We start from the raw sequence: 16,233 nt of genomic DNA, 5'->3' as shown, positions 1-16,233 counted from the left end.
TTTAATATATACGTGCAAAGTTTGTCAAACGAGGAACTCTAATATAATATCTGATGTGTCGTATCGGAAAGGTGTTGTAATAGTTCGATGCGAAGGTTGTTCAAATAACCATTTAATTGCTGATAACCTTAATTGGTTTACTGATCTTAATGGAAAAAAAAATATAGAAGAAATACTTGCGGAAAAAGGAGAAAGTGTGCACACTCAAATCTCTAATCAAATCGAAATATTGCCTAAGGATAATAAAAATGAACACTAATTTAAAACGAATGTTTTTGTACATAACTGTATATTAAATTATTAAGAAACATAATTTCGTTCCGCTTCTATTGTATAAACACAAATTAATTATAAATAAGTATATTACAATAAATTTATAATGAAATATTGTTGAAGGACTACAACAATATATTGATTGCAAATATAAAACCTTTGTGTCAGTTCACACTGTTTAATTACTATATTTTGAAAATCTACAACCATTAAAGGAAATTGGCTCCACTTTATAATGTGATGTGAGGAAAAGAACAATATATATATCTTTTTGGCAATGTACAATACAAATAGCCGGTCGATTATAGTAAGTTTCACATTAAGGAACTCGACAATAGTCATTTGCTCGGAGCAGCCCTGCCTTCTAGGATTGTCAAGAGAAAATGCATTACTTCAACGATGTTTGCAGTAAAGCCAGAGATATTTCCTGGTGAAGCTATTACCACCTTCTCCGATTCGCTTCTAATGAATGACTTCCTTGCAGTACAACCACCGTCATTGCACAAGAGCTTGTCGTTACCATGACAGTCGTGTCTAATAGCTGGATCAGCGAACAACGTAAACCCTTGGCCCGTGTCAGCTGATACGACCTATCTTATGGAGGCGCAATGTAAATGATCAGCCAACACCGCTTCTACCTTCCGCTTTGACGAAGGCTACCGTAGATTCCCACGGCATTTGGATTTTTGCCGTAGAAACGTGTCAGCTGATTGCTCTCTCACAACGCAGGGTTGTCAGTCCCGATATACTGTAGTAATTATAAAAAAAATGTTTGAAATTTTCTTCTAATTTAAAATATTGTAAATATATGAAATTTTCTTAATTTTATATTTAAATTCAGAGTGATTTCGAATGCTATAAGCGTTTTTTCGCTGTTCCTGTAACTGGAACGGACGAGTATGCCTCGAAATTACTTCAGGAATGTTTTCTGCCGCTACAACAGCAACAAGAATAGCTCGTGTTTATTCGCGAATATAGAGTGACTTTCACTCAACTACATTAAGAATACAGCAGTAGGTTAAATTCCTACTTAAGGGTAGTTATGGAAACTCTCTTAACTCTCTTAAGAAATGTAAAAACTTCATATAAAAAAACACTTAAGAAATGGTCAAGAAAATTTCTTGTGCTAGTATGCAGCTCTAAAGAAATCTAGTACTAATTATTAATAAATGTTTTCAATATGATGCGAATATGGCAACGCTGGTTTTGCGAAGAAACATGAAATCAACAATTGTTTCTTGAAGGAAATTCAAAGTAATCGTTAAATTCATCATAAATTAGTTAAAGTCATTATTATGAAATATAGTTCATTTTGAAATGATGTATAAAACTTACCAATTATCGACCACATTCCTTAAATCGCAAGGAAAATATTTGTATAATTACACACATAAGTATATTGGGTCTAATTATTGAATCCGCATCGAAATCGAATTCGTTGCTGAAAGAATTTTCGATCGAAAATGTTTATGCGATCTTTGATACCGTCCATAACCTGCTTTTAAGTAAACTGCGTTATCAACAAATTTGACAATTTTGAAAAATGAAATAAATTTTCTTAGTTTTTGGCTTGGTGGTAATTATTTTAGACTTGCGGAAATCGCATTAAAGATTATTTTACTCGTAACAAATATGTTATAGTTTGAATTCAATAAAAACTTACATTTTTCTTTTTTTAAATTTATTTCTTCGCTAGCAAAAACATGTATAAAAATTCCGATAAAATTCAAAATTTAACGTTTTGAGCGTTCGAAATTGTTCGCATTGCATGATATACTATGTTCGGACCGACATTGAAAACATCTTGAAAACACATTTGTGGGTTGTGGAATCTAAGTCGTTCGGACCGACAGTGTGTGTTTTCGATGAGTTTTCACTGACAACTCACAAATTTTTTTGTTTATTTACATTTTGAGCAACGAGAATGGTAAGTTTTGGATGCCTTAATATTGGCCCGCGAAGAGAACTAATATTTTTTTGCTACAATTCAGTCAGTAGGGCTTCTCCCCTATCATGATGACACAAAATGCAAAAATCCTATACCGAAATATGCAAGGCCAAGAGAGCACCCATTACAGAATCCAGTGATATATGACGGCACGAAAATAAACATCGGTTTTGGTCTGACATATTTTACAGCCATTACAAATAATTTTCTGCGTGTTTTTGTTGTGCCGTTGCACCAAGAGGAAAATTCTGCAATTTCTACACCGTGCAAGGTTTGGCAAGAACAAGAGAATTCCCCAAATATGAGAATATCATGTGACAGCTGTATTTGTATATGGAATGTAAACAAATATCAAGTGACAATTCAGGGCCGGCAAAATATGTATTTCAATAAAATCGATTAAACTGGAGCTGGCACCGATTATATTGAGTGGAATGTAAGTTTTCAAGTAGTTTTCAGCGAAAACTGGTTTTCAATGTGTTTTCGTTTGACAGATTTTAATGGACGAAAACACAAGTTTTAGGGCGAAAACCAGTTTTTCCCACGAAAACATGTTTCATTGTCGGTCCGAACATAGTAATAGCAATTTCGTATCTTTCCCGAAAAACCTTCACAGAGTCCCTTCCAGTGAATGACGTACTTGGAGTCAAACCACCATCCACTGCAGAGGAAGACCTCGAGTTGCTGCGAGAAACGAGAGTGACCCTTGTTTAAACTCCTACTTATCCAGAATAGACCCCCGACATATCCAATATATGTCCTGCGTGCACTGAGTCTCCGCATGACACTGACCACCTCTTTGTATACGCCACCACCCCTCTCCCTTTTGTCCGACCCCGACAAAACAGCACGTTCCTTGAGCCTTCCGTTGGATGACGTCGACGATAACTTAGCTAGTCCTTACCATCTTAACGGGGACTAGGTACCCGCTAAAACAACAACATCCATAAAGGGTACACTTTTACGAAAAACTCTGCGTACTGCTCTACAAGCAGATTTGATACTTTTTGTTATTTTCATATATTACATTGGTGATATCTGGATTGATTAGAAAACTTTTAAATCAACAATTATCGAGGGTGTAAGTTTTTTTTTTACTGCATACTATACCTTACATAAATCTAACAATATAGTTTTCAAATTAAAATCAAAACAGTTCATTTAAATTTTGTATACTGTTATTAATTTCTTATAAAACATGTATATAGATATTCATATGGCGCAAATACATAAGAATGGATTTACAAATTTTGCAAATCGATCGAATAAGATATTTCTAATTCAGATACGACAATCACAGTTTTTGAAAGGGAATATTGTATAAAAATTCAGTATCAAACTCTTTTAGGCTTACTAACTATTGTATAATTTATGCCACTATAATTTTCGTGTGTAGGTGATATGTTTGCACTCTGATACACTTGTTGACTTACGGACGGTTCGAAATAATTTTCTCCAACTATGTTGCACTTTAATGCTATCGAAGTTGGGCATATTGGTAGATTGGAATTAAAAGGCCGGATATTTCCAGTTTTGTCTATATCGTTTTTCTTGGACAATTCAATTTCCGGATTGCCAATGAATTCATAATCACTCAAAGAGGGGGAATTGCAGCGTTTACGAATGGGCGATATGACAGATATAATGGTGTTATAACCACTGGATGTTTTGTTATTCGGTGACATAAAATCTAGCCTATCATACGAATCATCAACACACCTTGAATTACTTGAAATGCCACTCCCTCCGCCTCCTTCTCCGATATCAATATCTATTACTCTTGACACTTTAGATGGTAAAAATGTTTCCTTTAATGAGCGATTACAAGTGTGGACGGAACGTTGCCAACATGGGTCTTTAAAATCCTCATCGCAATGTTTGCCCAAAACACGTTCCTTATGCTGTACTTCATCTATCCCAAGAGTTTTCCAGGCATCAGTTACAGTTTCTATGCTTTCATAGTTTCGTTCAGCTCCTAAAGTTTCATTATTAAGCAATGTTAGACATTGTTTGTGAACACACTCTGGAGAATTCGGCTTTATAACAAGGGTTGACCCAATCGTTTTATTGGGATCACTTGATGTTGTTATCGAAACTGCCTCATAATTCTGATATTTGCACAATTTATCAGCATTTAGTTGAAAATTTAGATTTGCTGTAAGCATTTGCGCTTTATTAGAACTTCCGGAAGTGGGGAATGTTGATTGTATTTTTCGGGGTGGCTTACTCGGGATTTGTTTTAAAACAGGATGCAATAATGTCGATATCGAATTGTTATTAGAGTTTGTAAAGCAGCTGTTAAGGGAATCGCTAGATGTCGCAAATTCTCTATAAGAAACACTATTTTGAGAGTTGCTTTCAATACTTATACACTGTTGATTGTTTGGTGTCAAGGGGCTTCGAGAGCCCGCCTCCATATTTGCGGCAATCGTCCAATGGTTATCGTTAATGTCATTATTGTGATTGTCGCAATTTATTAACTTCTTCATAGATTTCATTTTTGCGGCCATGCAACGAAATATTTCTTGGGGATTGGTATGATCAAGCGTAAATATTCCTTCTCCTGTGCAACATTTTCTACCTGCCTCGAATGTGAATTTACCATCACGGTAACCGTATTTTCGAATAAATCGATATGGCCATCTTGCTCTTATTTCATTAAGGTCTTCAGTGCATTTTAATTGAAGTTCAGTTGCAGTCAGATGGAGAATATATGATTTGGATTCAAAATTACAACGAATCGACGTTTCTGAAGGAATAAGTGTAATAAAAAATAAGCCATCACCAAAAGAGCTACAATATAAATCATTATCTTCTTCTATCGCGGCTTGCGGTATGCTTAAACTGTTTTTATTTCGAAAGGCAACCATTTGTAATGCATTAGTCCATTCTTTTAAGTCTTCCTCTGATAAAGCGTTTAATGTCAGAGACTCTGTTTTTTTTATAACTAGTATGAGATTGGCCGGAGCTGGTTCTTGTGTTATCTTGACGCAATTTTCGAGCGTTACTATTTTTGGGTTCTTGTCATCTTTAGATTCGCAAATCTCGAGTCGTTCAATACCATGACGACTTGAATTGAATAATTGACAATATCTGTGACAATTTTTCTGTTGAGGGAAGGAAATAAAAGAATCCGTTAAATAAATTTAATAATATTATTTCCATCAGTCTTTATATTAAAACACTTTATATGGAAGTGACCATACAGGACATAATGATTATTTCTAACTCAAAATCATAGTGTTTTTTATGAGTATAATAATAATATCTATTTTTAATTTTCCAAAATCCAAAAATTTTATTCTCATTTAGAATTTTTTAAAACTGGGGTTAGTAGTTTATTGAAAAATTGGAATATATAAAAAATATATGAAAATTTTTTTTTTGGGGTTTTGTTACTTTCTCACATTCTACTTTAATTAATATAGGGCTCACTTTTATTTATACATTATTAAATTTTTCTTAAATTTTTACCAAATATGTATCTGAAACTCGAGAAATTTTGTGTTGGATTAGATCTGTACAGATCTCGATAATTTTTGACGTTACTCAAGTATACTGTAGATGTTTTTATACAATTTTATAAACATCATAATTTTATTACTCCCACATTTTTGGCATAAAGTCGGTTAGATTATCGAAAATCATTATATGCAATATATGGAGCTGGGGTTTACACTTTGTGTTGGAACTTTTTTTAGTTTAACTAGAGGATACATTATGATAAAATATGAATCTCTTTGAATTTTTTGTTTCCGATAGTGAAACTGAATTGTGACCTGCATCCTGCCCGCCGTCCGACAAATACACAAGCGAGATGCATCGGGCAATTGCTTCCCAAAAGCAGAATATCAAATACGTGAAAAGTGCATAATATAAGTGAAAAAGTTACTCACAACATACAAACTATCAATGTAAAAGTTGTCAATTTTTCAACTTTAAATGCAAATATCTTTAAAACTATAAGTCAGCGGCAACTATATATATATATTTTCGTGATCTGGAGAACGTCACCTTTCCGCTGATACCCATTTTATTCCCGAAATCCGGGGATGCTATTCTAAATCCCAGCCTTTTATTTACTTTTTAATATTAAATTATTGGGTGGAAACGAATTAGTGAAGTTTTAGTGGATATAAAAGTTAAAAATATAAGTGTAAAATTCATTAAAAATCGGAGAAATGCGCATTTTAAAAAGTTGAGTTTTGAACTTTAATTGCAAATATCGTAAAAACTAAACGTTAGCAGCAATTTTCTTGGTCTGGAGGACCTATCCGTACATACCCATTTTAAAACCGAAATCGGGGGATGTTATTCTAATATTTACTCAAAATAATTTTTTTTTATTAAAATTTTCACAAGTATTTGGGATATAAGGTCTAAGGTAGTCTATAATTACTGATTAAAGCTAAATTTGGAATCATTATTAACATATTAATATACATACATATGTAAAATAATAATATAAATGGAAAACTCATTAAAAAATAAAAATTTCTAAGTAAAAATGAGTAAATATTTTTTATTTGTAATGCAAATATCTTGAAAATTATAAATAAGTGGACACTATATGTACATATGTATGTATATAAGTATTTATACGTGATCTGACAAAAGTCTCCTTTCAGCCGATACCTATTTCAAACCCGAAATCGCTATTCTAAAATTTATCACTAACACCTCACTAATTCCTTTCTACCCATTTATTTTACATGAAAAGGTGCAAAAATAACTTTTATTCAAAACTTAACTTTCGTTTAATTCTTTAAGTTCACACAATAACAAAAGGGTTGCATTCTCTCAAATACTCAATGTGACCTTATCTATTTAGTTTACAAAGAAACCAATAGAAACAAATACCCCAATAGCAAGAGATAAATAACGTATTGTTCGTTTTTTACGTAGAATTTATTCCTGAAAAGGCGGCCTACGGCCGCGCGTCAAAAAATAACCCTGGTAAGACAGACACAGGGGTGTCTTCCGTTCTTTCGCACAGAACTCCTTTTTGTGTTGTCGCCCTTCGGCGGAGCGTCAAAAAAATAACCCTGGACGGACCCACACCGAGATGTCTTCAGTACTTTCGCGTTGAACCCTGGTCGGACCAACACAGGGGTGTCTTCATTTCTTTGGCGAAGGATACCTTCTTGCCTTGGCTTTAAGAAAAATATCCAACCCAACCCCGGAATTTATCAAGAGAAAGAAAATTCTGAAATATTTTGCGTTACTCATCACACGATTACGAATTTTATATGGAAGAACCCTTCTTTTTTTATTTATTTTTATTCCTGTACCACTTTGTTATTTTATGAATAAATGGATTTCACCGAAAATTAAATATTAATTAAAGTTAGTTCCGCATTATTTAATACTAAACATAAGTGAAGAATCGGATTAGTGAATTGTTAGTGGATATAAAAGTTTAAAATATATGTGTAAAATTTATTCTAAATCAAAGAAACACGGTTTAAATAGTTGAATTTTGCACTTGAAATGAAAATATCTCAAAAGCCATAAGTCAGCGGCAACAATATTTAAATATATGTATATTTTTTCAGTCTGGAGAACCTTCTCTATTCGTACATACCCACTTTAACCCCGAAATCGGGGTATGCTATTCTACATCCCAGCCTGATTTATTCTTAATTTTTTTCAATGTAAAAATAAAGGTCACTTCCAAAAATATCAAGTTATTGGCTTAGAACTTGTTTACATTATAAAAATGTGTTTGAATATAGAATTTGGTATGCACAACTAACCTTTTTAGATATTCGATTTAAAGAAAAACTAGATTGCATTGGTACATTAAGATATCCGGCTAGAACAGGAACTTCGAAGTCCATTTTTCCATCCATACTTTATAACAAAACATAGAATATTAAAAAGATCATAAACTCTTTTATACTTCTACAATATATTACTGAGATACTTTTAAATATGAAAACAATTTTAATATGAAAATACATATATATTGTTCATCTAAGGATGGTGTACACTTATATATCGATTATGAAAACTTGCATCGATTAATAAATCTGCATCCGAACAACACATCAGGGGTATTCTCTTGCTCTTGCAAAACCCTTTCACGGTGGACGAATTGCAGATATTTCCTCTTGGTGCACCGGCACAACAACAAACAACGCAGACAATTATTTGCAATGGCTGTGAAATGTGTCAGACCAAAACCCATGTTTATTCTCGTGCAATGACACGTAAAAAAATAATTCCAACCATGTGCTAGCTGTTATTTTACCTAAATACAAATTTTGACGTTAAATTGTTAAGGAAGGTAAATTTTAAATAGATTTTATAATTTCTATTTAAATTGTAAAGATTTGTTACAGTTTTTTGTTAAGAATGAATGCATAAGGTGCGCCAATTCACAATAGCCATGCACAATAGTCATTTACAATAAATTGACCGAACCAGCCGTTCATATATCACTAGATTCTGCAATGGGTGCTCTCGTGCCCTTGTATATTTCGGTATAGGATTTTTGCAATCTACAATCTTGCAAGAGCAAGAGAATCCCCTTATCTATTTTAGAACAAGAAAAGAAGCATAAGATCTAATGCAAGCGAACATTTTATACTCTTGCAACTTGCAAGAATCAAAGCCAGGGAAATATTTCAAGGTGTTAAACTATTCAAATACAGTAAAGTCAGCCGGATTTTCGAAAAAAAGAGCTCAACGTGATAAAACTGAAGACGTTTTATTTTAACTCCGAAATCGGGGGATACTATATTAAAATTTACCCAATATAACAGATCCCGAATATCCCTATTTTTTAACTAATTTGCTATAAAATATATGTAATATCAATTTCTTGCAGCATGGAATGCCCTATTTATACGGGATATAACTTTGGTGATCCTGACCTACATATAAATAACAATTGTATTTATTTTTATGATTTCAAAAAGGTATATTCGGAAATTTCTATTGTCGTATTGTATTGTTTGTATTCAAAATACTGTTCTATCACAATTTGGTAATCATCTCGTGTAGCCGCACCGCACAAACTTTGAGAAAATTTTTAAAAACAAGATAGAAAAACTTCACTAAACTTCCTGCACTCTTTTCGACTGTGCGAACACATAAAGCGACAACAAAGGAACATATACCGATAGTGAGCGACAAAATATTTACCGTTTGAACGCGGTAAAATAGTAGTATATCTGTTATCGATTTTTAGGCGGGTAGAATGTTCTGTTTTAAAAAGTGAAAGACAAAGTAAATACAAAGTAAGTCTCGTATAACTAATTTGTAATGATTGTGCAACTACTTTTTTCCCATACAAGTTTATTATTTATATGAATATTGTTATTTAAATTACTTTTACAATAATTATTAACTCCTGGGAACGATTAAATTAGTCGGTGCCTAAGTTATATCAAAGTTCGTGTGCCCAGCTGGCATCCCGAATAGCATCCCTTAATTGCTGGTTAAAATGATGGCACGATTCCGATTACTTCGGTGAAGCAGAAAAAAAAAGAAATCTAAATGTCTAACTCCAGATGCAGCCATATTCCCCCAAACCATTACATTACCCCCACAGTGCTTTACCGTTTTTCCTTGCGACTCTTCATTGATCTTTCACCACACTTTTCGTGATCTATTCGAACCAAATATATTAAATTTTGATTCGTCGCTGAACACAATGTTTCCCCAAAACCAATATGGTTTGTTTAAATATTGTTTAGCGACCGCCGACATCTTTTTTAGTAACCTAACTTATATATGGCTTACGACTTGCGATTCGTCTATTACAACCAGCACTATTCAACACAGTCCCTACTGTTTTGGGAATCTTTTTTTTGGGTACATTTCAAAAACATTTTAAGAAAAAAATTTAAATTTTAAGTGTGCTTAAATCGGCTATTAATAGCGGCCACTTCTATTTACAACAGGATAACGACCCAAAATACCCGTCTTATCTTGTACCTGCAGGGTTGTTGTGGAATTAAAAATAACTCCATAAGTCCCGCAATTACCATACATTAATCCTATTCAAAACATCTGGAACTTTTTGGAAAATCGTATTCGAAAACATCGAATTTCATCAAAATAAGGTCAAAAAGCTGGATCATGGACTTAGTGGGTCAAAATATCCGGAAATAATACTAGAAATTGAGTGGGGAGCATACATCGATGTCTAGGGACAATAATAGCAACAAAATGTAGGCCAAAACCCGCTAAAACTATTGTAATTACTTTTGATTTATATAAATAATCATTAGTGTTCGTAAACTTTTTTGATATAAATTATGCCCATTTTAAGCTTTAGCAATATTTTTTTTATTTGTGAAAAATAAATTTTATATGCTAAATTTAATGTTAAATATACATCTTTTGAAATGGATAGAAAAAAACTACAAAATTTATTAATTTTATAACAAATAAACGTGTCGTAATTTAATAGAACAAGGTGTATGTAAACTTTATTGGTCCACTGTACATACTATATAAACATAATACATATAGTATAAAGCAATGGAAAAAGGGTAGTACCATAGGCCAACCTCCTATATATTACCGTCGCAGATGAAATACCTATTCATTTAAAAATTCAGTGCAGCCGAATTTTACGGTTTTTTTTATAGCTTTTCATTAATTTTTGTTGTTTTGAGAAATATGTAGTGTAAATTTCAAATTAGCATAGTGTAAATTTCTAACTTAATCGAAAAATTACTATACTTACAATTTGTTAAATTTATGAACTTTAAATACAAATATCTTAAAACTATAAGTTTATCTTAGCTATACAACTATACGAATATACTTCATCTAGAAAACCTCCTATATCCTATTCGATACTGTGCCAAATATTCCCCGGGTTTTTAATTTTTTTTTAGATGTATTTAGTTTTTTGTAGTTTATCTTATTTTCCTTCGACGTTTGTCTCTGTCCAAGTTTCTACTTAGAACGCCAGGAGATGCTTAAGGACGTGTGCATGCGTCTGCAGGACTTAACATTGTGAGCAATAAGTGTCTGATTGGTGAGGGCTGGGTGCCGACTTGTGACTTGCCGATGGTACGCGATGCTAGAGGTTCGGCAAAGGTGGACAGCACAATTACGTCATTTCTGACTGTTATTATGTGTTTGCTGTTCCTCTTTGTTTGTAAATAGTACGTGTTAGCATTTCTTGTGAGCTAGGATTAGCTAGTTTGCTGACATGATATCATGTTGTATAAGATACTGAAATATAATAAAAGTATTTACTTATTTAATGTAGCAATGTAATGTGTGTTATATAATAGTAGCAAAGTGGCAACTTTGGTTAAAGGAATTATTCAATCTGTTATATATTACTGTTATTAATTCATCTGTACTACCATCTCATACCACTAACATTTTGTGGCTCGGCTCAGATTTTTTATATATATGTTTTAAGTTTTTGTGTTTTAATTTTTTATTGCGAAAAATTTAATATTTACCACTGGTCAATGATTCCTTGAATAGGAAATAAGTTGTATAGGTGGTCTATGAATAACTTATTTTCCTCCAATTATCCTTGGAAGACTAGCTGCTTAGTTTTTAAATCGTCGGAATGGTTTTGCATTTTTGTATGTTAAAATAATCTTAAATATATTTAAGTTACAAAATTCAAAAGATAAAATGAAAAACAAAATAGGATGTACATTAGCTCAGGATTCCACTATATAATATTGTGCTTTTAAATTATCGTAATTTCTGCTTTGCTCTGACCTATGTACATGTTCGTCATAATATAATTGCTTATTTCATTGATAATTCTTTGCAAAATTATCTTTATTCTCTCTCAACATGTTGCAACGAGTATAATAGGCTTGTTCACTTAAGGGAAGGGTTAGGGTATCAAGGTAAAAAAAAACATTTTTACGAATCTATTTCTTAAATATGGATTGAGTAATTTTATTCGAACCTTTTGTACTTTGACTCGATCGTCCACCCATATTGGCCAGTGATCCATATGGTCCAACCGTACTTCCTTTTCAGACATGGAGCCACTTCTCTGGTGCTTTCTCTAGAAATAAAGTATAAGGATTATTCTTACACGTGGCAAATAAATTCATTACCCTATCATTATTGAAGGAGTTTTTGATAATTTTGAAGGCCTTCCACCTGGTGTTGCAGCTTTCCGTTTTTTGCAGAGTATTTCATCTACTTTCAGGCGAAAATCTTCCAAACTGTCTGACTGTATTTTCTTTTTGTGCTTCCAGTCGTTTATATAAAGCCAAGCATTTGCGACAGTCGTGTCAACCAATTGTTAAAAAAGAGGCGAGTACCACTTCATTGAGCGGATTTTGATTTTGTATCGATCTATAAAGGCATCTAGCAAATCAACAGCCCTCATGAATTTGTTATACTCTTCTACAACGTTTTGGCACGCTACCGTTATTTTCCGGTCCACTTTCTTATCAAATTGCTTGTTGTGAAGTTGGGCCACAGTATCTTGAAATCAAGTAAACAATTTTATTATCTCTCCAGGAAACTACAGATAAATGAAAATTATCCAAGTAATAATTTTCTAGTCCGGAAGCTTTAAATTGGGAATTCGGTTTCAACGAACTGTCACGTTTTTTCTTTCATTTCATCATCATTGTTGTTGAAATGCAACATTGATTTAATTTTTTCGAATTTATTCACTGACATAGTGTCCTGTATTAATTTGTTGCCTACTATTGGCGTCCAATATCTTCCAATATTAGGGATTTGAACAATAGACATCTTTATATATCCCAAAAAAAGGGATCCCTAGTTTGTCTGTATTTTCCATTTTCTCTGTCTTTTTTGACGAGTGTATAAATTGTATTGATGAACTATTAACTCCATGAGATCATCTGAAAAAAATATAAAAAGTAGCTTACGGGCCAGCAAAATTTAAAAAATCTGGCGGTAGCTGTTCGCGGCCTTTTGAAATCAGTATTAAAGCCGTCAACTATTTTATGTAGTTTCCAAATAGTTAGTTCACATTTTCATCATCCAAAAGATTTTGCACACGCTTGCGTCTTTTAAAATATTAACTTCTTTAAAATAATGTTCTGATGGGCTTAGTTCTTTCTGGTTATGTTCGCGTCGATATATATTCAATCCAAAATTTGCTTCATCATTATCATCGAAAAACTCATCTTCACTTTTATCACAGTTTTCTAATATTCTTTCGATATCATCAGTGAGGGCCCTACAAGTAAAAATTTAGGCTTAAATGCATGGTATTGTACATCGGTGCAAACGCATGATATTGCAGTACAGTGTTACAGTATTGCCCGTCACTGTATTTTAAGCACCTAGGTCTGATTTTGAATTGTATAGCAAATGGAGTAGCAAATTTAGTGCAAGTTCCCAAAAAATTATTGAACAAAAAGGTTTTCCCAGCGTGAAATACGTGGCAGAAAGTCCAAAATATGTCTGTCAAAGCAAATATAATTCCTTGTGTTCAGAAAATACCGTTTATTTCTTAAAACAAATTAAATATAATTTGAATGTGGAAGTTGAGCGATCACCTATCCGCAAAATGCTCAACCGAAACTTTTAACACCCGTAGCCGAAAAAAAGAGCGTATGTGGCCAAAAGAGATTGTGTAAGGAAGGGGTTAAAGTTTGTTAAAGAACATATGATTTTCTGATCTGACGAAATAAAATAAAATTCATTTAACTCTGTTCGAGGTACTCGTGTAGTATAAACCGAAAAGCGCAGTCTACAACTATAAATACACGAATAAAAACGTTCAACATGCGGGCGGAAACATAATGGTTTCGGTATTGGTCTGGTGCCGATTCATAAGATAAGTGACCTTATTTTTTGCTGTTAAAATAAAAACTTAGTTTCAAATTCCTAATAAATTCCCTTCATTAACTGTAGGCTGTCCATATTATTTTTCACATAACCGTTTTTTTAAGATGTTATGTACATTATTGTAACAGCCGTTTTCTCGGTCCGGTTAGCGCTTAACCAAAACTTTATCAACAAAATGGCAACATGGTTAAAAATGGTTCTATTAATCTCTAGTTATTATGCATATTTGCAATCATATACGGAAGAACTTAGAGTTGAAGTCTCTTCGCCTTGCCTCTTCGTCTCCCCGCCTACGAAAACTGGTTTGGGCGGCAGTAAAGCTACCGGCGGTTATTAAATAATATTAACCGGGAATTGAGTAAACGGCCCTAAATAATACAATTTATAATCAGCTGGTGAAGTAATTAGTATTATATTATGACTACGAATTGTATTTAAATTTGAAGTTGATGTACAAGACTTCACCAGATATAGTATTTTTAATAATATCGAAGCACTTATATAATTTAATAATTTGTTCCTTTTACATTGTAGGAAAGAAAATGGATTCCTGGCTTAAACAAACCATATTATCAGACAATCAGGATTTATCAACCATTTGCTTCAAATTGCTCAGCTGGTTGGATACCGAGTTTTGTGGCACAATGACGTATAAACATATTGAAACAATCCTTACGAGTGCTGTGTTCGTTGATATCATATTCGAAATGATGGGAGAAGAACTAACTAAGGATTTAATGAAGAAATATGCGCACCACAGGCTATTTTTAAAAGATCATTGTAAAAGACTAAGTGAAGTTGGGGTAACTTTACAATCAGCTGCTAAAATTTTAGCAACTCCTGATGGCTATAAATATATTTTTACCGTGGAAAACTTACTGAAGCATTTGCTAACTGATGTTAACTTGATTTATAATAATTCTATGGGGTCAGCAAGAAATATAAGAAATGATAATTCGAAGTACAAAATGCATTTAATAGTTGAAAGAATCTTCCAGTTGCCACCCAAGAATATTAATATTTCGGTGGATAGGATGTTGTCTCATTGTGATTTTTCTCTAATTGGACATATTTTTTTGGAAAATACAAATAACCTACATATTAGCAAATATAAGATTTTAGAATATAAAATTTGCACAAAAATTGCCAAAGGAAATATAAGTCCATCTTTTATAAAATCGATGTATGTAACAGCTTCAAGTTCATTAAAGGGTAACACTTTTTTTAAATCGTGCCTTAGAAATGATGTTTTCGCCACTAGTTTGATAGAATTTTTCATGCTATTTTTTGAAAACATTGAAAGAGTAGGATATAATATGGCAGGTAATTCCAAGCATAATTTATCTGACATAATTTTTTTAGTGCATTGTGCCCTAAGTTCAAACACGCCTTCTATTTCTCAATTGAATAATACAATACGTACTAACGAAACCGTTGCAAAACTAATAAAAAAATCATTTTTTATTTATTATTAGTATTATAGTTTAGTGTAAATAGTATGTACGTATATGTAAACAAATATTTTAATTTCCAATAAAAGTATACTAAATAGTACGAGAAAAGGGATGAAAAGGAAAATAACTACAAATGGATAAGATATGGTTATGTATTTCCCTATCAATGGGGAATTTTCTAATCATATATCAAATATAATGATTTTTGGTAGTCTAGTTAATCTTAAAACATACATTTCGGACGCAAGTTCCACGACATCTGGTTCTACGGTAACGGAATTGTCCCGAATTTTGTCCGGCCAAGGGCTATTATTTCGCCGATCTAACCCTGTTTGAATCGGTAAGATTTAGGTTTTGTCATTAATGGAGTAACTCTTAGTAGTATAGTTGCTGGTATTAAATCCAACGTGGGCCCTCCGTTAGGTGCAATATACATATGCAATAGACGGGGCCATTTTATACCCCTATTTCGGTTTTCAACTCCACTCGGTGGAATTGAAGATAGAGCAATTCAACTTCAGATCAACCCAACTATTTTCAGTCGAAGTATTGGTATACAGTATTACAGTTGGTATTGCCAAGTTAAAAGATGAAGATTTGACAGCTAATTAAACAGCTAAAAGCAAAACAATTGAGTTTAATTATTGCTAGTGAAAAGGTGAAAAGAGGGATAATTAAAGATAAAAAAATAGACATAAATTTTGTTTTATATACGATGATGAATGTTTTCATCAATACAAAGCACATTCCTAACACCAAGTAAGCCAAAGTATTATTAAG

General features: G+C 32.8%; 2 protein-coding genes across 7 annotated transcripts; one reads left to right on the top strand and one right to left on the bottom strand.

Moving 5' to 3' along the window:
* Nucleotides 1-3,381: 3,381 nt before the first annotated feature.
* LOC126758678 (uncharacterized) lies at nt 3,382-8,183 on the bottom strand. Its single transcript, XM_050473027.1, has 2 exons — nt 7,978-8,183; nt 3,382-5,328 (listed from the first exon to the last, which is right to left on the bottom strand). The coding sequence occupies exons 1-2, from the start codon at nt 8,071-8,073 to the stop codon at nt 3,556-3,558; spliced, it is 1,869 nt and encodes a 622-aa protein (XP_050328984.1). The 5' UTR covers nt 8,074-8,183; the 3' UTR covers nt 3,382-3,555.
* Nucleotides 8,184-9,408: 1,225 nt separating this feature from the next.
* LOC126760718 (uncharacterized) lies at nt 9,409-15,553 on the top strand. 6 transcript variants are annotated; one of them, XM_050476566.1, is made up of 2 exons: nt 9,409-9,465; nt 14,534-15,553. In XM_050476566.1, exon 2 carries the CDS (start codon nt 14,542-14,544, stop codon nt 15,472-15,474), a length of 933 nt encoding a protein of 310 aa, XP_050332523.1. In that variant the 5' UTR covers nt 9,409-9,465; nt 14,534-14,541; the 3' UTR covers nt 15,475-15,553. The 6 variants fall into 6 exon arrangements, with proteins under 6 accessions (XP_050332523.1, XP_050332524.1, XP_050332518.1 ...); XM_050476567.1 differs by lacking the exon at nt 9,409-9,465 and adding an exon at nt 11,765-11,787; XM_050476561.1 differs by lacking the exon at nt 9,409-9,465 and adding an exon at nt 13,890-14,301.
* Nucleotides 15,554-16,233: the final 680 nt, after the last annotated feature.

This window comes from Bactrocera neohumeralis, chromosome 5 (assembly GCF_024586455.1).
Source record: "Bactrocera neohumeralis isolate Rockhampton chromosome 5, APGP_CSIRO_Bneo_wtdbg2-racon-allhic-juicebox.fasta_v2, whole genome shotgun sequence".
NCBI lineage: Eukaryota > Metazoa > Arthropoda > Insecta > Diptera > Tephritidae > Bactrocera > Bactrocera neohumeralis.
Note: the sequence above shows the minus strand (reverse complement) of the source record. Positions and strands in the feature narration are given on the sequence as shown.